The following is a 26,886-nucleotide window of genomic DNA, read 5'->3' as shown; positions in this document are numbered from 1 at the left end:
ATATCGTCCAACCCTAAACCAGCGGCAATAATGTCTGTCCATAGACTACTGCTGACTCTGCTCAATCACTCAGAAGCACCATATGGGAAATTATATAGTACTGAAGAAAGTAGGTTTAGAAAAGTGTGTGGGGAAAGGGGGGGGGGGGGCGTTGCATAGGGGGCTGCAGCCAACAACTGGCGAACAATGAATTTTTCTCTTAATAGGATAACAAAGTTCATTATTTGCCTTTTCTATTCAGTTACTACCAAGTGCTTTCATGCCAGGATTACCATCCTGTAGTCCTGGGAGAATCTGAGCATACATAGCATAGTTGATATCTTTGGATCACCTCATACAATCTGTTGCTGTTTTACTGCACAGTTCTCTTGACTATTATTCTAAAATGTGAATAAAATCATAAATATAAAAACTCACTTTGAGCAGGTGTGTGCCCCTACATTTGACTGGTAATGAAGCTGGGCGTCAGTGGCTGATCCTCTTGAAATCAGACCTCCAATGCACATATCCCGTGAGCATTTTATGTATTGACTGCGGTTAATATTAATTAACCTTTTTGCCTACCACCGATTGACTTTTTAGACGTTGCAGCGTTCGGCGCAGGCGCAGTAAGTGAAGCCGTAAGCCGGCGAGCATCCTTCACTCACTGCACCTGCGCTGAATACTGAATGGGACGGCGCAGGCGCGAAATTTCCATGGTAGACAGGGCGGGCAAGAGGAGACCAGCGCTGGCTGCCCCTGTCAATCTAGTGTAGCAGGGTGTGGCCAGAGGTGGGAGAACGATGCCTCATTTGCATATTATAAGTAATTTTTATTTCTCTCAATAATAGCTGCATGCAGTGAGATGGCACTAATATAGTTATGTTCAGATGACATTAGTGATGTACTAATGTCAGCCAGGTTAATACCCATTTTCCTGCTGACAGAAACCCTTTGAGAAGAATGAATGTGGTCGTGATGACTGCTTGTGACTTCACATCTGGACGTTGAGCCTTCAGCAGCCCCTAATCTCTGACAGCGTCTGATTAAATGATCTAATGTATTGTGGAGAACTAATCCTGGCGTGCAGTGAACGAGGTGCCGACTGCTGCTTGTGCATCTTTACAGAGCTGAAATCAGACCAAGCATGTCTGTGCTTCCTTCCTGTCTAAAGAAGATATGGTAGATTTATTTCCGTTCTGTCGTGGTCTACGGTGTAGACATATTTGTGTCGGTAATTTCTATCGTGTGATATTTCTATGTAGCTTACAAAGAACCTGTGCATGGAGGTAGTAGACCTCCCTGAAAAGCAGTTCATATAGACATTCCAAGTGGTTCTCAGGAAACCATTGTACACGATACAATAAAATATGAGGTTGTATTTCTATGATCTAGTGTGCGGTATGCGGAGGGTTTGTTAGGAGATATGTCTCGGTCTCTATCGTAATAATGGCATTGTTTCTGGACAAAGCAGCCTTGGGGTTCTCTGCTTTTGTGCTGATAGGATCCTGAGCACTAAATAATCATCTTCTGTATGCTGCGACGCCATATTACAGCTGTCTGAATGTGACCTTAAAAGCATGAAATAGAGTAAGCTGAGTCTAATCCCGCCTGCCCTCACTAGCCAGTAACAATAGCCCCCCAAAAGTGCCAGTAACCAGAGCCCTCCCCCCTAAAGGGTTAATCTCCTGCAGCACAAAGGGGTCCTCTTACCACAGGTTGCTTTCATTTATACACTGAGCAGACGGCAGATCTCCCTTCCCTGGTCTGTGCTGCTTCAACTCTGCATTGTCCTGCTCTGCTGAGTGAGGGAGCATCTGCCAAGCGCAGGGACAGGGAGAAGTGCACACAGCCCAGGCACTGTTATCAGCTGCTGGGGAGGACCTGGCTTTAATAATTTACTTACAGTAACTGGCTGTCAGTAATCTGACCTTGCATGCTGCCTGCTTCTGCGTCCTCCGTCCTTCAACACATAGATGGACCATGCCTAGCAATAGGGATCGACCGATTATCGGTTTTACTGATGATATCGGCCGATATTGAGGATTTTGACTGTTATCAGTATCGGCATTTATTTTGCCGATATTCCGATAACGTATTGGGAACACAGATCGCGCTGCTGTCAGCGCTCTCCGTGTTCCCTCAGCAGCAGCACAGGGGAGAAGGGGCAGTGTCTCCCTCCCCCTGTGCTGCTGCTGCCGCTGCAGCCAATGGGAGGACAGGGGACGAGAGAAGGGGAGGGGCTGTGGCCACTGCGCCACCAATGAAGAGAAATCTCTCATTCAAATTAAACAGGAGGCGGGAGCTGCAGCATGACATAGCCGGCTCCCGACCTCCTATGAGCTGTAGCTGCGATCCTCGGTTAACCCCTCAGGTGCCGCGGATCGCAGCTACCACTCATAAAGGTCGGGAGCCGGCTATGTCATTCTGCAGCCAGCTCCCGCCTCCTGTATATGAATAAATGAGAGATTTAACGTCATTGGTGGCGCAGTGCGCCCCCAAGCCCCCCAGTATATTACTCATTGGTGGCGCAGTGCGCCCCCCACCGCCACATTAAAAACATTGGTGGCGCAGTGCGCCCCCCCCCCCCCCCTTTATTAATCATTGGTGGTGTAGCGGATCCCCTCTTCCCTGCTCCTACGATCGGAGCCCCAGCAGTGTAAGCCTGGGGCTCCGATCGGTTACCATGGCAGCCAGGACGCTATTGAAACCCTGGCTGCCATGATAAGCTCCATGCTGCTGTGTGCACAAAGCACAGAGCAGCAGGGACAGTGTGAGCTCCTATTCACCCTGATAGAGATCTATAAGGGTGAATAGGACAAGGGTTCTAGTCCCTAAAGGGGGCTAAAAGTTAGAAAAACAAAAAAAAGTTAAAAAAATAAATAAAAATAAAACACCAAAATATTAAGTATAAATGAAAAAAAGATTTACAAAAAAAATAAATACACATTAACAAACATTAATTTTCATCAGATTTGTGTAGGAAAATCACCGCTCATGTGAACAGCCCCATAGAAATGAATGGGTCAGGATTCAGTGCGGGTGCAATGCGTTCAACTCGCGCATCGCACCCACGTGGAATACTCGCCCGTGTGAAAGGGGCCTAAAGGGTAACTGTCATTTATTTTTTATTTGCTAGTTTTTTAGAGCTAGGCATGTATACCTGAGTTAGTCTGTCAATCAATGGTTGTCAAAACATCTGTAATTACCTTATAATAACAGCTTTTATTAATGTCCTATGTCCCTTTCCACTGCTCCTTTAAAAGATCGTTACTATGGTTTGTCTGTCTCCAGCTCAGGAGACAGGAAGACTTAGGGGCGGTCCTTCACACTGCATGCCTGCATTAGGCTTCAGAGTGAGGAGGCGTGTCTCTCAGTAATCCAATCTGGCTGCCAGGGAGCTGCTGGCTACAGCAAGTGTGTATGTGAAGTGAGGGAAAGCAGTTTTGGCCTCAGAACTGGCAGAGGAGCCACCTTGAAAAGGTCCTCATATTGTAAATGTTTAAACAGCCGTAACTAAGGAAAAAACTAAAGGAAAATAAGTGGTATGTGTAGAAGCTAAAGATTGATTTATGCATAATGCTGCTTTTTTTTAAATAAAAGTTACCCTATAAAAAATAAAATAAAAGCCATGCAAGTGTATGTATATATGTATATATGTATATATATTTTGTGTAACAACACCAGAGCAAATTTGTGTGTAAAGGAAGCATTAAAGGGGTTTGTCAGGGACATAAATGGGTCACCAATATTTGATCTGAGGGAGTTTGACTCGTGACACCTGCATCGATCAGCTGTTTGAAGGGCTCTGGTTAGTGCTGGAGCCTCTTGTCAATCTGTCAAATGGCCTTTGTGCAGCTCATTCCCATTCAAGTGAATAGTATTTACCTGTATTACCAAGCACATCTACTGTACAATGTATGGTGCTGTGCTTAGTATGCTATAAAGAGGCCACAGCGTACTTTCAAGCAATGCAGCCCTTTCAAACAGCTGATTGGCAGGGGTGCCTGGAGTTATTTTTCGCAAAATTTATTGTTCTACATGTCTTTGATTTAAAGAAAAATGTTTGGGTAAAAAAAAAATGGTTTCGGTAAAAGTTATAGCGTTTACAAACTATGGTACAAAAATGTGAATTTCCGCTTTTTGAAACAGCTCTGACTTTCTGAGCACCTGTCATGTTTCCTGAGGTTCTACAATGCCCAGATAGTACAAACACCATCAATGAAAGGGGGGTGATCACCCATATAGACTCCCTGATCACCCCCCTGTCATTGATCACCCACCTGTAAGGCTCCATTCAGACGTCCGTATGATTTTTACGGATACATGGATCGGATCCGCAAAACGCATACGGACGTCTGAATGGAGCCTGACAGGGGGGTGATCAATGACAGGGAGGTGATCAGGGAGTGTATATGAGGTGATCACCCCCCTGTAAGGCTCCATTCAGACGTCCGTATGCGTTTTGCGGATCCGATCCATGTATCCGTGGATCCGTAAAAATCATACGGACGTCTGAATGGAGCCTTACAGGGGGGGGGTGATCAATGACAGAGGGGGGGTGATCAGGGGTTCATAAGGGGCTAATAAGTGACAGGGGGGGGTGTAGTGTAGTGGTGTTTGGTGCTACTTTACTGAGCTACCTGTGTCCTCTGGTGGTCGATCCAAACAAAAGGGACCACCAGAGGACCAGGTAGCAGGTATATTAGACGCTGTTATCAAAACAGCGTCTAATATACCTGTTAGGGGTTAAAAAAATCACATCTCCAGCCTGCCAGCGAACGATCGCCGCTGGCAGGCTGGAGATCCACTCGCTTACCTTCCGTTCCTGTGAATGTGTGCGCGCGTTCACAGGAAATCTCGGCTATCGCGAGATGACGCACAGATGCGTCCAGGAGGAATGAATCAACCACCTTCCGGACGCATCCGTGCGTTAGGCGGTCCGGAGGTGGTTAAAAGCAAATCTTTAAATTTTTCAATTTTTCTTTTAATTGTTTTTTTCCAGTTACAAAGCAAGGGTTAACAGCCAAACAAAACTCAATATTTATGGCCCTGATTCTGTTGTTTACAGAAACACCCCATATGTGGTCGTAAACCGCTGTACGGGCACACGGCAGGGCGCAGAAGGAAAGGAATGCCATATGGTTTTTGGAAGACAGATTTTGCTGGACTGGTTTTTTGACACCATGTCCCATTTGAAGCCCCCCTGATGCACCCCTAGAGTAGAAACTCCAAAAAAAAGTGTCCCCATTTTGGAAACTACGGAATAAGGTGGCAGTTTTGTTGGTACTATTTTAGGGTGCATGTGATTTTTGGTTGCTCTATATTACACTTTTTGTGAAGCAAGGTAACAAGAAATAGCCGTTTTGACACCGTTTTTTGTTATTTACAACATTCATCTTATAGGTTAGATTATGTGGTATTTTTATAGAGCAGGTTGTCACAGACGCGATAATACCAAATATGACTATGTAAGTTTTACATAATGATTTCATTTTTGAAACAAAAAAATATGTTTTGGTGTCTCCATAGTTTGAGAGCCATAGTTTTTTCAGTTTTTGGCAGATTGTTTTAGGTAGGGGCTCATTTTTTGCAGGATGTGGTGACTGTTTGGTACTATTTTGGCAGGCATACGCCTTTTTGATCGCTTGGTGTTGTACTTTTAGTGATGTAAGGTGACCAAAAAAAAAAATGGTTTATTTGGCACAGTTAATTTATTTTTATTTTTACAGTGTTAATCTGAGGGGTTAGGTCATGTGAGATCTTTATAGATGCGGACGCGGCGATGCCTAATATGTCTACTTTACTTTTCTTTCCCTACTTTTTTAAACTTTTTTTTTATTTTGGGACAGGGTCTGATCCCTGTTTCAATACAGCACAATACATCTGTAATACGCTAACAGTTGCCTAGGAGACGCAGCACGGGGACCCGATCGGGATGTACAAGCTGCCACAAACCCCCCTGTATGCTGGCATACAGGGGGTTAATTTGCCAGCATCAGTGTTTTCACCGATGCTGGCAGATACTGACAGCCAGGCACCCGCTGTATCAGCCGGACCCCTGCTACTGATGGGTTAGCGCGTTAACCCTAGGACGAGAATGCTCGTCCTAGTGCGTTAAGTACCTGCAAGTTAGGACGAGCATTCTCGTCCAAGGTCCTGAACGTGTTAAATGGTGGCGTTAGAAAGTACAACTTATCCTGCAAAAAACAAGCCCTCATGTGGCTATGTGAACAGACAAATAAAACTGTTATGGTTCTGGGAAGGCAGGGAGCGCAAAACGAAAATGCAAAAAAAAACTCTGGGGGTGAAGGGGTTAAATCACGTTTTTATGTTGAGCACATTTTTAAATTATTATATTTATTTATTTTTCCGTATTGCTCTGTTTAAAAAAAAAAAATAAGCCGGCAGCTTTCACACTGACCTTTTAGGCCTAAAATATTAAGATTTCCTTTTCCTTTCTTTTGAGAGCAGCTACATGGGCCATAGACACAATGGGCAGGAGGAAATCCTATAGACTTCTTCTATGGGAGAGTTTTATAGGTATGCACTGTGACATGTGCAGAGTTCAGGAGGGAGCTGATGAGCTGTTATATCACCTATTTTGAATGGCCGATCCATTATCGCTATAGAGGAATTACTTGTCATTGTAATTCTGCCTGTGGTGATAACGATGATAACTACTGAAAAGTTTATTGTACCATGCAGGCAATCATAACCGATGAGACCTAGTGGCCAGTGTGAAAGTTGCAGTATGAGATACATTTAAATAGCTAGAACCAAGGGGGGAACTCATCTAAAATTCTAAAAAATAAAAAAAAAAAAAAAAAAAAATGTTCAACGCAAGAATGTGACTTGTACATTTATTATAACTTAATTTTTTCTTTTTTTTTTTTCTTTTACCGACACATTCCCTTTTAAGTCTCTCCAAATAGTGTAAATGTCATGCTATATGGCTGTGACTGATCAAATTATTGATAACTTAAATGGCTACTAAACCTATAATCTTAAAGAGGCACTGAGGTTTCACAAAACTTTTTAAGTGTCATAGCAACATATCAAAAGTTTTGATCAGTGGGGGTCTGATTGCTGAGACCCCCACCATCAGTAGAACGAGAATAGAGAATCGCTTTCACACCACGATCTCTCGCCTCGCTGGAGGAGACTGAAGTGAGGCAGGCGCCTAAACTTTATAATGAGTCAATTTTGCTTCCCTTTCCTGCAGTGAGGAGAGTGTGTTTGCTATGCGAGAGCTTCTCTGTCCTCGTTCTAGTGATCAGTAGGGGTCTCGGCACTCGGACCCACAATCAAAACCTCTGATATGTTGCTCTGACGCGTATCAAAAGTTTTGTGAAGACTCAGTGACACTTTAAAGGGAATGTGTCATAAATCAGAAAATTACCTATTTAAATTTTATATGTTGAACGTATTGTTTCTATCTGTATTAAAAAAAAAATAATTGTGCAGTTTTCGCACTAACCTTATAAAGTGTTGAATAACAGCTGCTAACATCATTCACATGTATATGTGAATATTTCTGCAGATATGCGAGATAAAGTAGTGCTGCAGAGATCAAGAATTTTCATCTGGATGTCTTGAGTCATCCAATTGAAAGAACATTACCGTCGGGCTCAACTACACATGAATGCACAATGCAAGTGTTGTTCGTGTGTTGAAGCTTGTTTCCACTGATGCTTTTCAAATGTTTCGGGATAGGAAGCTCAGTATTTAAATGCTAGTTTCTAATCTAGAATATAAAAATGATTGCTCTGTGCTGTTTCATTTACTTGCAGACTTTACATTCATTTCAATATGGGGCATAGGAGAAGGAGACTTATACCACACCATCACTTTACTTCCTTCCCGCTGAGAGAGAAAATAAATAAATAAATAACATCCTACCCAGACAGTGAGTTAAAAGTTGTCTGAAGAGAGAATTTAGGCTATGGCTACACGGCAACATGTCTCGCACAACATTTATTGTATGATGGTGTACGGTGTCTTGCTGCGACATACTGCAAGTTGGATTTTTGTACTACTGTTGCGTCGCAGTGCAACACCATAGACCATCATTGCAGTAGATGTCGCGCAACATTGGTATGACACATGTAGCCCTAGCCTTATTGCCTAACAAAGTCCTGTGATCACAGCAGCATCTGCACTGTTTTAAGCAGCATAAAAAAGGAGTATATAAATAGGTTAGGTTTGGGGTAGTAGGCTTGTAGAGCTAGTAGTCATCATGCCTGGTCTCTGTAAGATGACAGCCAGTGATAAATTAGGAAGGAGAGTCCTGCGGCACACCCTGCTCATCTTTCAAAGAAATGACTGTACAAAGACAATGTGGATCTAAGCACAAACTATAATTAAAATGAGAATTGGGCTGCTCTGCTCTGCTCTGTTTCTACCTGGTACATTTGTGGGAACAATTGTTGTTAAGTATAATTGAAAAATGTACGTAGAAACGTATTCCATACATTTTCTGACAAATTTGAGCTTCACATTAAGTAGGAACAGCCAAAATAGTCTGGTTCCTGGATTCATCTGTCTCCTGACCTACATTATTTTGTTCACCCCTGGTATAAGTAGTTAGGGAAATGTATGAACCTCATCACCCCCCCCCCCCTCCCCCTTTTCCAGCTGTCAGGATCCTTTTGTACAGCTGCTTAGCTTGTTAAAAATATTACATCCTGTTATTCTCATCATCTTCCTGGGAAGCGTCTGTTGTCTGTCTGTTTAGCATTATTATATGCATGCATTGCTACAGAGCGTAAACTACTTGATGCACGTGTAAACAGTGTTTTAAATAGTTACGTGAAGTAAATAAACCATATTTTACAACTTATTGTAGAAAAGTGAACTTTCAATTGTCTTTCAGCAGTTTGTTTAGATGAGTCTTGCCATGTTGGCTATCTGTGTGCAGCTGTCGCCAACAGCCAGACTATGTAACCAAAGGCTCCTAGAGACTCATCACTGTCACTAGTAAAGACTGATTCTGAGACCAGAAAGTTGAAGTAGAAACGTCGCAGCAGCATCTCCGTTTTTTTTTTCTTTCTTTTTATTGCGAAAACTTCACAGCATATATACAAATAAAGTGCTAGAAGTTTATTTGTATATATCCTGTGAAGTTTTCGCAATAAAAAGAAAAAACTGAGATGCTGCTGCGACTTTTCTACTTTTACCACTTTCTGGTGTGACCCCTGTGGATCCGCGGTCCTCTTGGCGGCTGTTGCATTCTGGTGACCCGATGAGACGCTGTGCTGCTTTCATTCTTTCTTCTACTGATTCTGAGACCAGATACTTTCCTAGAGCAGATGCTGAACTCGAGATTAAATAGCCTCTTTTTGAAAGTTTAAGGGGTTGTCCGGGCTCAGAGCTGAACCTGGACATATTCCCTTCACCCAGGCAGCCCCTCTGAGTGAAGCATTTCATGCTCCCCCTTGCCCTGTGCTGGATTGCGCAGGGCAAGGGCTGTTTTGTTTATATTTTTACTCTGCTAGGTGGGGCCATCCGCCTAGCAGTGTTCCCTCTAGCTGTTTTACAGGCTAGGGCAGTGCTAAACCCGCCCATTGACCTCACCGGGAACACTGCTAGGCGTAAGCATCCTGGTAAGTTGCCGGATCTAAAGAAAAATCCCTTGCCTTGCAGTGAATGGCATAGCGGGGAAAAAAATTAATATGGCCAATTTGGCTTTTTTTTTTTTTTTTTAACCATTTCACCTCCAGAAAACAAAATTGGATAAATTTGATTAAAATAAAAACTGCAGATTGACCCACAAAAAATGAGACCTCACACAGCTCCGTAAACATAACTATAAAAAAGTCAGAATATGGTGATGAAAAGAAGAAAAACTAATTTGGCCAAAGTATTTTTTTACTGTATTAAAATACAAGAAAAACTATATAAATTTGGTATTGCGGTAATCCTACTGACCTGGAGAATAAAGAGCACAGGTCACTTACAGCATGGTGAATGCCATAAAAACAGATCAACTTTTTCATGCGTTGGGTGTGGACCCATTTATTTCAATGAATGTGCAATGACTGCTGTTTGGATTTCAGTCCTGCTTAAAAAAATAAATAAATAATAATAATCATCATTTTCTTGTCTGTTTTGCAGACAAGAATAGGCATTTTGACAGTGGAGCCCATGGAAATTGTGGGATGCACAAAGCCTGTTTCTGTATTTTGGGGATCCACTGTTTCCAAACTGCAAATTGCATATAAACGTGTGCATGAGGCCTTAGTCATACACTGTAGATTGAGGCTGTGTTGCAGTTCTGCTGCTGCCTAAGGGCTCATGCACACGAACGTGTGCCAGCCGGGCCTGTTCTGTGGACCGCAAATTGCAGTGCATGAGCACCGACCGTAGGGCTGCTGTATGCGAACACAGGACTGATTCACTTGAATGGGGTCTGCGTTCCGCACCAGAAAAAAGTAGTGCATGCAGTACTTTTTTGCAGAGTAGGGTTGCACCGGGTATCGAATTATTGATACTGGTGCAAAAGTATCGATTGGGTATCGATTCGATACCGGAATTTGCCTTTAACCGATGCTAGACTGCGCTGCGCTGCGCTGCTCTTAGCGTGCGCCATGTTGCCTCAGCAGAACAGTGGAGAAGAGGAGTCTCTCCCTCCCTCCGCTGCCACTAATGAAGAGAGATGGGAGGAGGGGACCCTGTGGCCACTGCCACTAATGATTATTATACTGGGGGTGTTGGAGGAAGGGGGCGCACTGTGACACCTATTAAGATAACTTGCCCATTAATACAAATACAGGAAGCAGGTGCTGGCTGCAGAATCGCATAGCCGGCACCCGACCTTTATGACAGGGAGCTGCGATCAGCGGCTGCCATGGTAATCTCCCTGCTGCTGTGTGCACAAAGCCCAGGGAAGCAGGGAGAGTGTTAAGTCCTATTCACCTGAGGGGTTAACTGCCACTGATCGCAGATCCCTGTCATAGAGGTCGGGTGCCGGCTATGTGATTCTGCAGCCGGCACCCACCTCCTGTATCTTTATTAATGGGTGAGTTATCTTCATTGGTGGCGTAGCGCATCCCCCCTCTCCAACTTCCCCTAGTATTATAATCATTAGTGACCGTGGCCACAGGGTCCCCTCCTCATTGGTGGCAGTGGCAGCTTATGATCGAAGCCCCAGCAGTGTAATCCTGGTGCTCCGATTGGTTACCATGGCAGCCAGGACGCTGCTGAAGCCCTGGCTGCCATGGTAAACACCCTGCTGCTGTGTGCACAGAGCAGCAGGGAGAGTGCGAGGTCCTTTTCACCCTAATAGAGCTCTATGTATAGGTGAATAGCACAAGATCCCAGGTTCTAGCCCCTAAGGGTGAAAGTTATTAAATAAAAGGGGGGGGGGGGGGAAGACGACACAAAAATATGAAGTATAAATCACTCCTTTTCTAATTTTACTTAAAATATATAAACAATAATAAACATATCACATCGCCACATCTGAAAAGTCCAAACTATTAAAATATAAAAAAAATCTCCATGTGGTCAACGCTGTAAAAAAATAAATAAAAACTGTGCGATTTGCCTTTTTTTTTTTTTTTTTTTTTTTTTTTTTGTCACCTGGTTCCCCCAAAAAATAGGCTAGAACTGTTTGATTATGGGCCGGACACTCCATAAAATGTGGAATGCACGCTGCTTTTTTTGCGTTTTATTTTTTTCGCATAGTACAGAGTATCGCAATACTTTTTTATTGTATCGAAATAGAATCAAAATGTTATCATCGGGACAACCCTAGTACAGAGGCACGGACATAAAACCCTCTGTCCGCATGGGTCCGCATCTGTGATGCAGTGCACAAATGGACGGTGCCTGTATATTGCGGACTCGCTGTTTTGGTTCGCAATATCGGCACCGGCCGACAAAAGTTGTGTGCATGAGCCTGGAGGAGAAGTGCTATCTAGGGAAAAATCTGAAGAGACTTACCTAGCACTCTTTGTTCTGTGGATTGTGGAAGACTCAGAGATACAACTTGACATCACCAATTTGATATTTCTGGAATACTCTAACAATTTTGCCATCATCTTCTGTGATGTCAAAACCCCTTAAGTGTCCTTATGTGCTTTATTATTGTTTCATGTTCCATTTCTTCTACACAGCGAGCAGCAATGGTCTGCTCCCAGATGACATTCAAGTAAGGAAGCAGCATGGGAATTATGAAAATTATAGATCAGCTAGGACTAGACCAACAGCGCTTTTTATATTTGAAATAGAACACTAAATCCTGACAATATTTCTTCCAGACGGAACACGAGGCATGTATGAGTTCTCCACTGAAGACAAGAAAACCCCAATAACCCACCAGTACTAACAAGTAGTAATTACCTTGTAGGTGCCTAAGATGCAGTTTTCTTGCCCCTGATCCTAGGAGTGAGCAGTCAATTTAGCAAATTTGAATGTACTGTATTCCTATAAAAAGCAAGGGTCTACTTCCATACTTTATTTTTTTATTTTTTATCCATTCTGCCCCTTGTTCAAAAGTTGAACGCCCCCTTAAATTCCCCTGTCTGTCCACCATTATAGACATTAATGCATATTTGGAGAGTTTAGAATTGAAAGCCTACATTTTATTTTTATTTTTTTATCCGCTTTCATCTGAGCAGTAGTAAAGTTTATTTATTAATTTTTTCTTTTGAGTGCATTTTCTATGGAAAAACTTTTTTTCCCATGCCAGGCTGTTACGTAAATAGGTGTCTGTTTGAAGGATGAGCCTTGGGAATAGTAAGCAGCATGCCTCAGCTGTTTCACTGAAGGAGCTGAGTAAGCTTGGATATTAACTGGCATGAACCATTGCACTAACAGCAATGATGGGAAATTCTGCATCACATCTGCACTTCTGAAGTAATGAGAGTCTTGGAAAAGTTGCCAAGAAAACTGGCTGTGTGCATCTTTGTTTAAATTTTACATTTGGGATTGTTAATTAGTTTCAGGCATCAAGAAAACGGGTTCTTCATGTAACAGCACATCATAAGGCAATTCAGGTCACATCCTTTGGACAAGTTGTCCACAAAACTAGGGGCATGCTGTAGTTTTGATATAAAGCTGCAGAACCACATAGCATTACAACTTATGATGATGCCGTGCACTCCTGCAAGTCCAGAACGGAGGATCACACTCGCACATGGAGCGTGACTCCCACATTGGACTCGCTAATGTGATACAGCCCTAATAAGTTACCCCCTATCCTGTGGATAACTTGATCTAACCGGAATACCCCTTTAATTCTACACAAATCTACTCGATCAAAAGCAGTGGTAGTCTACCTATCGTATGCTAGTGGCCTAGGTGCAGCCTTCACCAGCACTTCTCCGTGTTCACAATGCAATTTGAGCCAGCTCTTTTTTTTTGATACACAAGTAAGAAGAGAAGTTGATTTCCTGATTTCCTCCTTTTTTTTTTTTTTGTTTAATGTCCTCTTTGGACTCCATGTAACAATTGTGTGCTGGAACCTTTTATGCTGTAAAGTAGGGTGCTGATTCTGGCCTATCTGATAGTTCTTTCCTGGAGAAATCGGCATTTGCTTACTGATACCAGTTTGTGTTTCACACCCTACATACATAGTCTATGTAACTCTATGGGGTTTCCAGAATTACCGCCCAAGAGAAGGAGGATACACTGTTTCTATGTGACTATAATAGCACTTCTACGACGGCTAATTTGCTTGATGGTATCTGACAGTTACATACGTCCAGTCCTAGAAACTAGAACCTTATAAGTGACTGAGAGACCACTACTGGATTTGGGATCTCAGTCAAGTTTTTAAAAATGTTTACTTTTACCATAACTTCACTCGACTCTTAATAGCCCATAGGCATTGCTCTGCTTCTTTGAACTGGAGCTGGCTTTGGTTGCTTTCCAGGGTTCAAGGAGGCTTCACGCAATTGTTCCAATATCTTTGTACTAATCATGGTGTACACATAAGGCTTAGTAGTGGGAAATGTCAGAGAGGCATGAACGGAGTATGCGGTAAGGAATGGAGGGAATTGTGTGCGTACTTAAAAGCACCTTATATTACTGAGCAGCAAACAGCCTCCCAAACAGCTACTTATGGTGGCAAATTTTGTACTTGGTTATAGACTAAGAACTGTGAAGCCCTCCAAGCTTGACACAGGCTCCACTGAGATGAGCTGAGATGAGCTGAAATGTTGCATTGGGTGCAACAAAGGATCCACTTTCCTTCACTAAGACCGAAGTGCTGCCTTGTTTCATTTTACATTAGTTTGTGGAATCTTTTCCCAATTTTCATTTGGTGTGTAATATGCTCATGAGAGAACTTGCATTTACAGTACCCCAAAGTTTATTTCATAGGATCATGCCTAGTCGCAATGCCTTCAGTCATTTCCTTGGAAGATATCAGCTTGCAAAATATAGCACATTGGAAACTACACTCATACATTGGCACAAAATGATTGCAAATGTCTATTTAAGAAATGGGGATTTTCAAGGAGATAGAAATGAGTCTGTGGAGCTGATAGTATTACAAAGCTGATTAAAATGTGAGTAAAAGGACAGCGGCTAATCTGGTGGAAAACTGCTCTGTCCTCACATTACCCGTCAGTGGAAGGTGGATGGGAATGCTCTTGAAACTCGGGTAATTAGAATGTTGGCCCCCATTTAGTAATTCTGTCCAATGGTTAGATTGTCTAAACCTACATCGGGCAGTCAGTGGTCCACACTTCATGATAGATTTGGTGCATCTTGTTAGAGGTTAAGCACTTTACGCCTGCCTTCTCTTCGTTTAGGCTTACTTTAAACCATGTATTAGGTTACAGTGATACATTGAACACTAATTATGATTTTAAAAAATTTAGCATCAAGCTTTCTGCACGCTGTAGTATCCAAAGGATAGGTCATCAGTATAAGTCTCTGAAAACCCCTTTAAGCTGTTTGAGCCCACTCTTAAACCTGGGGACTGAACAAAGAAAATTGGTGTCCCAGTGTACATCTTTAAGTATTATAATCGCGGACAAACTGACTGTTTGGGTAATATGACCGTGCATGGCGGCCTATGCCTAGCCCCTAGTGAGTTAAATGAGTCTTTTTTAAAGGGGTTGTCTAGCCTAGGAGCTCACAATCCCAGTGGTCCTAAAAATAAATTAAATAAAAGAATCTGTCTGCAGTCCCACTGTGCTTGTGCCGCTGCCCCATTCCCAGACACTTCTGGTCCCTGCATGACCAGTAAGTAGCTTGACACCATTCTTGGCGGTCACATCTGCTTGAATGGCACATCACACTGTGGACAGGGTTTAAACCTCAGATGACATGCATCATCAATCCATTGGAACCTCCACCTTCCTCATTAGACAACTGCATTGAGGTGTTCAAATGGAGTCAAGCATGTATGGTGCCACTGAATTCAATGTCTGAGACTGATGGCGAGAGGAGTACAATGCTCGGTTGCTTGTCAGCTCCATAGATGCTGAATGGAACAGAAAGGCACATGTCACCCAGAAACTTGCACTTGTATACAGTATGATCTTGCGAAGCTTCACATAGACAAATAATTTGAAATAAATGTAGGTGCTAAGCATCGGACATTAAATATCCCTAAAATGTTTCCTTTTTTTTTTTCCTCCCTTAGGAACCATGCGGTATGTAAGAAAAAGCCTTTATTCACTAAACTCTGCACCAGCCAAGGGAATTTGTTGGGAGTGGATGAATGACGATGGCCGTTGGACAGCTTATGAAACACAAATTTCTATGTTTCTAGAGGAAAACTTTAGCAATGGCAATCCAACCGTAGATCTTGGAATATTTGGACTCTGCTATCATGTTGACTTTCTCACACTCATTCAGACAAATCAAGTGACTGGTTTTCGACGGCAAGTCCAGAGACGTCTCGATGCACCTTATCCAGTAACTACAAAGGTGGGACCCGCACATAAATCTTCTGCCTGTGCTTGCCACCAGTGTCTTGCAAGTAGCGGTGCAGGACCTATGCCTGTTCGGTATAGACACTCAATGATTAACTTGGCTGCTTCCTCTAATTACCCAAACGCCAGTCGGACATCAAACAGTAATACTAGTTACCTACCTTATCCAAAACCAACAATAACTAGTGCAAAATCGGCACCAAAGCTCAACAACACTTGGTTACCCCCATCAACATCAATGCAATTTCCTGGTCCCTCTTCTTCTGCCAATGGAATGCAATTTCCTGGTCCCTCTTCTTCTGCCAATGGAATGCAATTTCCTGGTCCCTCTTCTTCTGCCAATGGAATGCAATTTCCTGGTCCCTCTTCTTCTGCCAATGGAATGCAATTTCCTGGTCCCTCTTCTTCTGCCAACGGAATGCAATTTCCTGGTCCCTCTTCTGCCAACGGAATGCAATTTCATGGGCCTCCACCTTCTAATGGAATAAGGTAAGCACTCCATTGAAAAACGCTACTGTACATCTGTGAGCCTGACACTTTTAGTGGCCAATCTGACTTTTCTAGCGTATTTTGTAGATTTTAACAAAAAGTAGTGTGCACCAAGAAGGCCTCTGGGGCAAATTTTTAGGCATATTAACGTCTGGGATTTGTCTAGCCTTCCTAAAGGAAGACTAGCTCTAAATTGTCATCCTTTTTTTTTTTTTTTTTTTTTTTTTCTTTCCAAAGGAACCTTAACCGTTTTGTCATAGAATGATATTCAAAGCCCGAACAATCTTCAGGAGACGCTGGGGCAAAGTGCATTTACCCACGCCAACTAAGCAAGCAGTGTTTGGAAAGGAACCGTTCCTTCCCAATAACTGCCTATTGTCAGAGGAGGTGAGAGCTGCATTCATGTGGTGCAATCTCTCATCTCCATACAGAATCATTGTTTCCGTTTACACAGCGCGTTTTTCTGCCCACAAAAATGGTTTTTGTGTCGGTATAAAACATGAATTCACCTAAAAGAGGTTGGCCACTATATTTTTAGAACGAGCACCGGCTCCTCAACCCAGGCTCTGCGTGCAACCAGTTCGTCCTAAGTGCTTTTCCTAATAAGAGCAGCACATGCCCAGTCTACCACTGGTGCGCTCCCTGCTCCGACTTTGTCTCTACAACGGCTTGTTCCTGTCGGTTCTGAGCGGGATGAAAGTAAGAGCGCGTTGGGGATCAGATCTAGGTGTACTGGCATTAGTAAATGGCCATTGTGTTTTGTGAACTGTAGTTTTAGGCTAGATGTTTTTTAATAATTTTTTTTTTTTTTTTTTTATTCTGATGCATCAGTAGAACGAAAAACAAAACTAATGAAATCTGCTACTGCAATTTTTGTTCTGTTTTTGTGGTTCTCTTCTGAACTCTCTAGTCTGTGTGGAGGACACCTTACAAGTTAAGATCCTAAACAAATGGAAGTACAGGCAAGACTTTATTCTTTTGTCTTTAGTAACATTCATTTTTTGTTTCAATTTTGGACTTCTAGCATGCCATCCCTTCCTGTACAGGTTGCGAAGAACAGTTCCTTAAAGCAGGCTCTTGCAGGTAACATAATACTGTTGGTCGAAACCTAAAGGGATTGGCCATTCTTAGACATTATGGCATATCCTTGCAATATGACATCAAAGTTCAGATAGGTGTGGGTCTCCAGAACAGAGCACACCTCGCATACATGGCACGCTTTCTTCTTGCAAACTGAGCTATTTTCAGATGTAATCTATAGAGGTGAATGGAGAGCGCTCTGGCCACCTCTTTTCACCACTATGGAACTTCGAAAATGGCCGAGCTTGCTCATAAATCCCATAGCGGCTGATGGAGTGCAGCCACGCGTTTGCAGTGCATTCGCCTTGACTTCAGGGACCCGTTGTGGAGATGGGTGCAGTTCCCACCTTTGGGACCCACTCCTATCTGACATTGATGGCATGTGTTAGTGACATACTATCAGTGTCTGAGATGGAAATGCCCCTAAAGTTTGAGTATTAAAATGTTTAGTTTGTTTGATTCAGCTCTTTACATTAGACATTTCTCTTTAGGGTCCTGTTCACACAATGATGTAGCATGTTGCATTATTCTGCCCAATTAAAAAAAATATATTTAAAAACACAGAAGCTTTAAAAAAAAAAACATGCAGGCTGCATGCACACAACCGTATGTGTTTTACGGTTCGCAAAAAAACAATAAAAAAAAACGCGGATGACATGCCTAAAATGGAAAAATGGACAAGAGTAGGACATGTTATATTTTTTTTTTGCGGGGCTACGGATCGGACATACGGATGTGGTTAGCACACTGTGTGCTGGTCACTTTTTTGCGGACCCATTGAAATGAATGGGTCCGCATCCTATCCGCAAAAAAATAAAACTGAACAGCCACGGAAACGAAATACGTTTGTGTTCATGTAGCCTAATTCACTGGTGTCTGTGACAGAAGGATTATGGCAGATTGTAAACAAAAAAGAAGAAAGCAATGCACCGATACCAGTGTGAGCAGAGCCTTTTCTGCTTCTAAGCGGTCTACTAGTATTTAGTTTGTTTGTATTTCTCCTTTATTAAATGTCTGCTTGCCTAATATCTGCCTTTACTAAACTGCATTGTTGTGTCCCGGCTCATTAAAGTATGATACATTTCTGGGTTACTTTTGAGTTGTTTTGGGGAACTGTAGAACAACTATTCTTGACCTAAGGTTATGACTGCTTTGATACCATTTCTGAAAAAAGTGACCATATCTCTGCATCTTTATCAAGTAGTAGGTTCCAGAGCAACCCCAAATAGTTCTACTGTCAGTCCTGCAGCGTTAGCTTGTGGCACTGCTGGCAAAGCTTATCGAGCTAGGTTGTATCAAGAAAGCTTGATCTTCTTAGAAGTGGTAAGGTGAGCTCCAATATCAAGATTGGTCTGTTTCACCTTCCCTTCTACTTGTAATATATAAAACTGAGGCTATCTGCACAAGTTGCATATTCTGTGTAGATTTTCATGCAGGAAAAAGCAGTGTAGTACAATATCTGCAAAATGAATATTTGCCAAATCTCATGTACCCTTTTGCGTATTGTTTCCTTGCAGAAATTGACCTCCTCTGTGGATCTTAAAGGGAACCTGTCACAGGGATTTTGTGTACAGAGCTGAGGACATCGGCTGCTATATGGCCGCTAGCACATCCGGAATACCCAGTCCCCATAGCTCTGTGTGCTTTTATTGTGTAAAAAAAAAAAACGATTTGATACCAATGCAAATTAACATAAGAGTCATATCTTACTTGTGTGACCAGAGAAGGGTCATATTTTCAAGCTCTGACTCATCTTAGGTTAATTTGCATATGTATCGAATCGGGTTTTTTACACAATAAAAGCACACAGAGCTATGGGGACTGGATATTATGGATGTGCTAGCGGCGATCTAGCAACCCATGTCCTCGGCTCTATACCCAAAATCCCGGTGACAGGTTCCCTTTAAGATCCACAGCATGTCAGTTGTTCCTGCACCTTGTATATCTAGTGTAGGGCTGCAGTAAATGGTTATTTTAGAAATAGAGTATTTTATCGTTTATTTTTTACGATTGAGTACTCTAATGAGAAAAAATGAATTAATAGACTGTTTTCCTTTATAAAAACTCATCAGACCACCTACCATCAGTCCCCCAACACCCTTTTCCCCCCTGTGCGTTCAGCCTAAGTGCATCAGTTCCCCCCCCCCCCCCCCCCCCCCAGTGACATCAGCTCCACTACCCCCTGGTGCCATCAATCACCCCCACCCCCCCTTTGCACCATCAGCTCTCCCCCCCCCCCCCCTTGCTCCTCCTGACACCCGAAGTGCACAGAGTCATTAGTTGTTATGATCCGGTGCACTCCGGGTGCCCCGACTTAGTCGCACTAACTTGCTTGTCCAGCATGGGCCCCCGCCGACACTCCATCGCCTAGCGTCACACAGTACGTAAGGTCACAGCGTGCGTATGTCAAATGGTCAGTGCAGCGCGGGACCATAGACGTGCTGTGGAGTGTCCGGAGGCCCCCTGCTGTAAAGGTGAGTATTCCAAGCACAGCGGGAGACCACGGAGCGGGAGTAATAGCAAGAGCGTCACTCCCGCTCCGTGGTCACGTGACACAAACGAATCCAAAAAATTGCATCGAGGAATTTTTTGGGTGTTGAATTACTCTATTTAGTCAAGTACTCGTTGCAGCCCTAATCTAGTGGTTTTCCTATAGACTTCAATGGGGTTGTTAACTTAAAAAAAAATCTGCAAGAAAAACAGCACATATATCGCACCAAAACCGCAATAAATATTGTGTCTTTATGTGGTTTTGTGCCGATTTCATGTGGATTTTCTCCATACAAATCCACACCGTATGCAGGTAGACTATTGGTCCTTTTACAAATATTAACCAAATGTTCCCAATAATTGCCTGATCCTGTGAGGAGGTGAAAGCTGCATTTACATAGGAGTGATTGGTACTGAAGTATCTCATCACCATACGCCTTCATTGCTTCTGGGCAGGAAATCGCTGTTTACATGGGAAATCACCCGATAACCTGCATAAGTCGGCTAGCGGCAAGTCTGTATTTATCAAATGTACCCATAAAGTTTTGGGGGGCTTTCAGTTAGTTAAAATGTCTTTCCTGCTATAAAACAGTAGGAAACTGTAAAGTTTCCTCTCATTTTTACAAGGAAGTAGATCTGAGACCAAACCCAACAAGCTTCACATGTCAGGGTACCTGAACTTCTAATTCAGAAAGCTATGAATATCCCACCAGTCTCCCTGCATAACGGGGCATAACCACACCATATGAAATAAAGGACCTAGTGCACACAGGGCTCGAGTCGACACATCCATAATAATCTAACCAGTGTGGGGTAGACCCTATGTAACCACTTAGTCTGTGTAAGCTGGTCCCTGACAGTAATTGCTTTGGTGGACCTCCAGATAGACATTACTTCCCTCGTCTGCCATATCCCCTTTCCACTTAGTGAAGGACTTTGCCATTGTGGAGTCCTGCTCTGCCAAGATGAAAATATCAGACTGGTTTGTGAAGATTAACCCTTTGTGCTACAGTGTCTACTGAGCCACACTCCAGATTTACAGTCCCTCTCCCACATGCGTGCAAGGTAAATTCTGACCCCAGACTAGCCTCTGAGCGAGAGTCCCCCATCATAGTCAAGCAAGATGCTTCACCCCATGACTTGGTCAAAATTCAAAATAGGACAAAAGTATTCCAACTTCCCTCTGTAGCTGCTATATTGATTGAAGGTATTTTTCATTTTTCCATCTATACTGAGATCTATAACTGTTTTATATTTCTGTCGACGTATTGATTCTTGTTTGAGAGCAGAGTTGTTGTGTGTTTTTATAAAAAAAAAAAAAAAAAATTTTGTGGTACATATAAATTACTCTTTCACTTTTACTATATTTTTTTATGGAGCGAGGAGGTTCCGCCATTGTTTACGGGAGGTTTATGTACAACCCTAATTCCCAAAAAGTTGGGACAGGGAAGTGAGAAGACTAATTGCTGGAGATTTGGCAGAGGAATGTTGTCCCATTCGTGTCTGAGTAGGATTTTAGCTAGTGATGATTGAAGTGAGCTTTGGATACTACATGCAAAGTCGCTTCGTTCATAACTTCGGATTAATACTGTGCAGAGATCCATCTCCATACAGTATTAAAATGTATGGGCTCCAATGAGCTGAAGTTAGTTATTCGCGAAGTCACGTGTGACTTTGTTGAATAACTTTGGTAGTTGAAGTTCAAAACCACTTTAAAACTTGGAACCGAACTCTGCTTCAGTTCCGAGGTACCAGAGTTTGGTTCCAAGTTTTACTGTGATAGATGCGGTATGTGGTTTATAATTGTCTTGCTGAAATATGCAAGGCCTTACCTGAAGCAGACGTCTGGATGGAAACATATGTTCTAAAACCTGTTTATACTGTTCAGCAGTGATAGGCCTCATGCACATGGTCGTTGTGCAGCAATTGCGGTCCCCAGTGCACGGGCAACATCCTGAATGGGTCTAAGGTCTGTTCGCACTGCAGAAAAAAATGACATGTCATATTTATTTGTGGTGCAGAACAACAGAAACGCCACAGAAGCACTCCGTAGTGTAACTCCGTTCCGCATCTCTGGAATTGCTGACCCATTCAAGTGACTGTGTCCGCATCCGTGGTGCACACGGCCGGCGGCTGTGGATTGCCGACCCGCCATTTGCGTGCTGCAATACGGCCATGGCGGCCCAATGACCATGTGCATGAGGCCATAGTCCTTTTTTGGATGTATAAACTGCCCAGGTCATAGGCACTAATGCAACCCTATACCATCAAAGATGCATGCTTTTGAACCATGGACTGATAAGCTTGGATGGTCCCTCCAGGTTTTCATTTGGCCTCAGTCTATTTTAAATGAGTTTTTGCCCAGCGCCGTTTCTGGATCGTTTTGACATATGGCTTCTTCTTTCCATGATACAGCTTTAACTTGCATTTGTGGATTACAAACTCTGTTCACAGACGGTGGTTTCTGGAAGTCTTCCTGAGCCCGTGAGGTTATTTCCAGTACAGATTCATGTCTGTGTTTAATTCGGTGCTGCCTGAGGGCCCATAGATTACAAGCATCCAATATTGGCTTGTCCCTTTCACGCATGCATTTCTGATTCTTTTCATATTTACTGTATATGGCGGGATATTCAAAGCACTCACAACTTTACATTAAGGAACATTTTTCTGTAATTGTTCCACAATTTTAGATGCATTGGTGAGCCTCTGCCTGTCTTTGCTTCTGAGAGACTCTACTTCTCTAACACATTTTTTTTTTTTTTTATCCTCAGTCATGATTTAGTAGCAAGTTGCTCCTCCACCACTTGCATTTCCAGCCCTTTGTTGCCCCTGTTTTGTCCCAACGTTATTGAGATGCGTTGCTGCCATCAAGTTCTAAATTATTATTATTATATATATTTTTTTTTTCATGAGATGGGAAAATGTCTCACTGAAAATATGGGTCTGTGAGACTTGGAAGTCATTGCATTAAGTTCTTATTTATATCTTACAAAGCATCCCAACTTTTTTGGAATTGTTGTATTTTTTTATATATCCTGGTAGTATGAATTAACACCTTTATACACTGTGACGGCTGCATGTTAGGCATTTTCTTTCAGATCTGACACTACAGTGTTACTGCAACAAACTTTCCCTGTGATTTCCATTAGGGATGAGTGAATTTCATATTTTGAACTTCGAGTTCGTGTTCTGGTATAAACTGAATTGCATTATGAATTCCATTACCACAGAGCATAACGCAATTCCGTAACAGAATGCCTTTAGAGCAGGGCTTGACAAATTTCCTTGGAATCTAGGAGCCAGCTAAAAAAGTTGCTCCCCCCCCCCCCACACTTCTCCATAGAGCCCCCCAATAATGCATGCCAGTACATGGGGCCCCCAGTAGATGCCCCCATAGTTCTCCTTCCCCTCTTCTCCATAGTGCCCCCCCATAATGTGCCAGTATATAGGGCCCTAGTGCTTCCCCCTCTTCTCCATAGTGCCCCCCATATTGTGCCAGTATATAGGGCCCCTATAGTGCTTCCCCTCTTCATAGTGCCCCCAGTCATCGTGCCGCCTGCATCGGCCTAGTGCCCCCCCCATATTGTGCCAGTATATAGGGCCCCATAGTGCTTTCCCTCCTCATAGTGAGCCCCCGCCCGTCATCCTGCCGCCTGCACCAGCCTAGTGCCTGTAGCCTATCAGAGGAACGGGCAAGGCAGTCGCCTCTACCCTGCTCCACCGCACCATTCATCTGTATCGCTGTCCTGAGGACGGCGATACAGATGAATTTGGAGATGAGCGCTTCCACAATGGAGGCGCTGATGTCCACTCCTGCTGCCTCCGGGCCCCCCTCCGGTGCTCCACACCCGTCGCCCGTGCACCTTTGAAAACCGGCTGACAAATACCCATGCTCCAGGACCAAATTCCTGATCGCCATGGCGACCTGGCGCCTGGGATTTGTCAAGCCCTGCTTAAGAGGCATTCAGTTATTCATTCCGTCATAATAGAAGTCTATGGCCTGCATAACGAATTCGTCCTGTTTCTGTTATGCAAGAGAGGACTCCGCTGCATAACAGAAACGGGACAGATCCGTTATGCAGGTCGCTCATCCATAATTACCATCAATGGTTCCTTCCTGATGATCACGTCATCAGCACCTGATTAATTCAGGAAGAAACCAGTCAAGATAATCTCGGGGAAAGCTGGTTAACTGGGAGCAAAGTACAACAGGGAGCCATTTTTTTTTCAGTGGTGGTTTGGGTGCTATCCTTCCCTGCTTCAGAGGGATATCTACATAATGTATAAGTAAATAAAAGCCTATGATCTGAGTGGTGTTATTGGGATCTGATTGTTTTAGGTGCTGATGTTAGAACGATCTCCTGTACCCATCGATCCTGCAGCATGGGAATGTCTGATCTATGACACTAATAGCTTCTGATCCAGGTGCTGTTTTTAGTTCCTGAACCTTTTTAGGTTCCAATGTGTGCACCCGAACTAGAGGTTTCTACTTATGGCTGTCTCTGGTCACCCCCCTGAAGCAGGAAAGTCTTTTCATGGGTATGCTAGGTGGAGGCTTCCGATTAGCAGTGAGACCGGTGAGGTTACCGGCACTAATGGGCAGTCTCTAGTGCTGCCCTAGCCTGTAAGCTATAGACCGCCCATTAGTGCTGGTGACATCAATGGGAACACTGCTGGGCAGAAGCCTCCGCCTAGCAGTGTGACCAGGGCTGTTTTAACCAACAACAGCCCTGCGCGATGCACCGCAGGGCAAGGGGGAGCTTCGGAGCATGAAATGCTTCCCTCAGAGGGGGGCTGCATGGGTTCAACTCTGAACCCGGACAACCACTTTGTTTCTCTAAAGAATGGTTCTTGCCAGGTTCTGCTACTGTTAAAATGGGATTTCGTGTATGTAGCTCTGCTCTAAAATAGTCTTGAAATCCATCAGATCCCAGCTTTTGTTTTCTAAACTGCGCTGAAATGTAGGCTCTAGTAGCTATAGCTTACAGGGCTTATGTTCCACTGAGTCAGGTGTGATACATGAGGCTCTTTGTATCTCCTGAATGCCATCCAGTACCTGCACAGGGAATGCACTGTTTTACCATGAATAGGACTATAATAGTCAGACATTGGTCCTGGAATAATATTTCCTGTGTTGCTATGACATTTATAGTTTTTATCTGCTTCAGACAAGAATGCAGGCAGACCGCGCATATTTCTTCCAGCTCTTCCCGGCCTAGATCGCAGGCATGTGAGTGGGATTTGAAGCTTGGCTACACCTTCGCCTCTAATCCTCGTGTCACATGCTGCTGATCTAGGCTGTGACAAGGAATAGTGCAGTCATGTTCAAATGTGAAAATGAATCACATTGTGATTTTACATGATTAGATCAGACTGTAATAAGGTCAAAATCCTATTGGTAGTACTCCTCTAGATGGTGCCTCATGCTCTGTGCCTCTGGGGAGTGCCGTGGCTCCCTGAAACAGCTGATTGGCAGGGATGCCTGGACTCTGATCCCCACTAATGTGATAATGGATGGCTTATCTCCTGGATAACCCCTTTAACTTTCAGACAACCTTTTGGATGGATTTCTCTTGCCATTGCTACCTATGGGCAGATCACATACAGTTATAGCGGTTAAAGACTACCTTTCATGGGTCTGAACATTTTAAGATAACTATCTGTATATGTAGATCGGCGCCCAGGGATCTCACTGCACTTACTATTAGAAGAAAAACAGTGCTCCAGACTAAAAAAAAATACCTAGTAGCCATTGGCTCCTGAACTGAAAAATGTAGGAGCCAAATCAAATTTTTAGTCGCCAAATCGAAACAGAATCAAAATTTTGGTATCGTGACAACGCTACGCCGATCAGATCGGTGTAGGGTTGTTTTGATACCAAAATTTTGATTTGCTTTCGTCACCATAAAAAAAAGTATAGCGATACTAAATACCGCATAAAAATAAAAAAAAAACACCAAAAAAAGCAGCGTGCATTTTATGAAACATTCGGCCCATAATAGAACAGTCCTATCCTATTTTTTAGGGTGACAAAAAAATGGCAAATGCTCACCGCATAGGAGATATTTTTTAATAATTTAATAGTTTGGACAGCGCTATGTAATATGTTTATTGTTTATATATTTTATATGTAAAATTGAGAAAGGGGGGATTTAAACTTAATATTTTAGGGTACTCTCACACTAGCGTTTTTCTTTTCCGGCATAGAGTTCCGTCCTGGGGGCTCTATACTGGAAAAGAACTGATCAGGCATATCCCCATGCATTCTGAATGGAGAGTAATCCGTTCAGGATGTCTTCAGTTCAGTCATTTTGACTGATCAGGCAAAAGATAAAACCGCAGCATGCTACGGTTTTATCTCCGGCGGAAAAAAAGATTTGCCTGAATGCCAGATCCAGCATTTTTCCCTATAGGTATGTATTATTGCCAGATCTGGCATTCAAAATACCGGAATGCACCCGCACTAAATCCGGACCCATTCACTTTTATGGGGCTGTGCACATGAGCGGTGATTTTCACACATCACTTGTGCGTTGCGTGAAAATCGCAGCATGCTCTGTTGTGCGTTTTTCACACAACACAGGCCCCATAGAAGTTAATGGGGCTGCGTGAAAATCGCAAGCAAGTGCGGATGCGGTGAGATTTTCACGCATGGTTGCTAGGATGAAAGTCTATTCACTGTATTATTTTCCCTTATAACATGGTTATAAGGGAAAATAGCATTCTTTAATACAGAATGCATAGTAGGTCAGTATAATAAACATTGGTGGCGCAGTGCCCCCCCCCCCCCAATATAATAAACATTGGTGGCGCAGTGCGCCCCCCCAATATAATACATTGGTGGCGCAGTGCGCCCCCCCAATATAATACATTGGTGGTGCAGTGCGCCCCCCCCCCCCCAATATAATAAACATTGGTGGTGCAGTGGGCAGTGCCAATGAGGGTTAAAAAATAA

General features: G+C 43.2%; 1 protein-coding gene across 6 annotated transcripts in view; it reads left to right on the top strand.

Moving 5' to 3' along the window:
* DTX2 (deltex E3 ubiquitin ligase 2) overlaps positions 1 to 26,886 on the top strand; it is an 84,171-nt gene that overhangs the window by 18,725 nt on the left and 38,560 nt on the right. For 5 of the 6 annotated variants that reach the window (XM_044286067.1, XM_044286063.1, XM_044286065.1 and 2 more), the window contains 2 exons: positions 15,581 to 16,361; positions 17,386 to 17,444. In XM_044286067.1, the coding sequence (XP_044142002.1) occupies positions 15,581 to 16,361; positions 17,386 to 17,444 (840 nt within the window). The remainder of the gene's footprint in view (positions 1 to 15,580; positions 16,362 to 17,385; positions 17,445 to 26,886) is intronic. The other variant, XM_044286066.1, reaches the window with a different exon arrangement.

Source organism: Bufo gargarizans, chromosome 3 (assembly GCF_014858855.1).
Source record: "Bufo gargarizans isolate SCDJY-AF-19 chromosome 3, ASM1485885v1, whole genome shotgun sequence".
Taxonomy (NCBI): Eukaryota; Metazoa; Chordata; class Amphibia; order Anura; family Bufonidae; genus Bufo; species Bufo gargarizans.
This window is presented reverse-complemented; position numbering and strand designations above follow the sequence as displayed.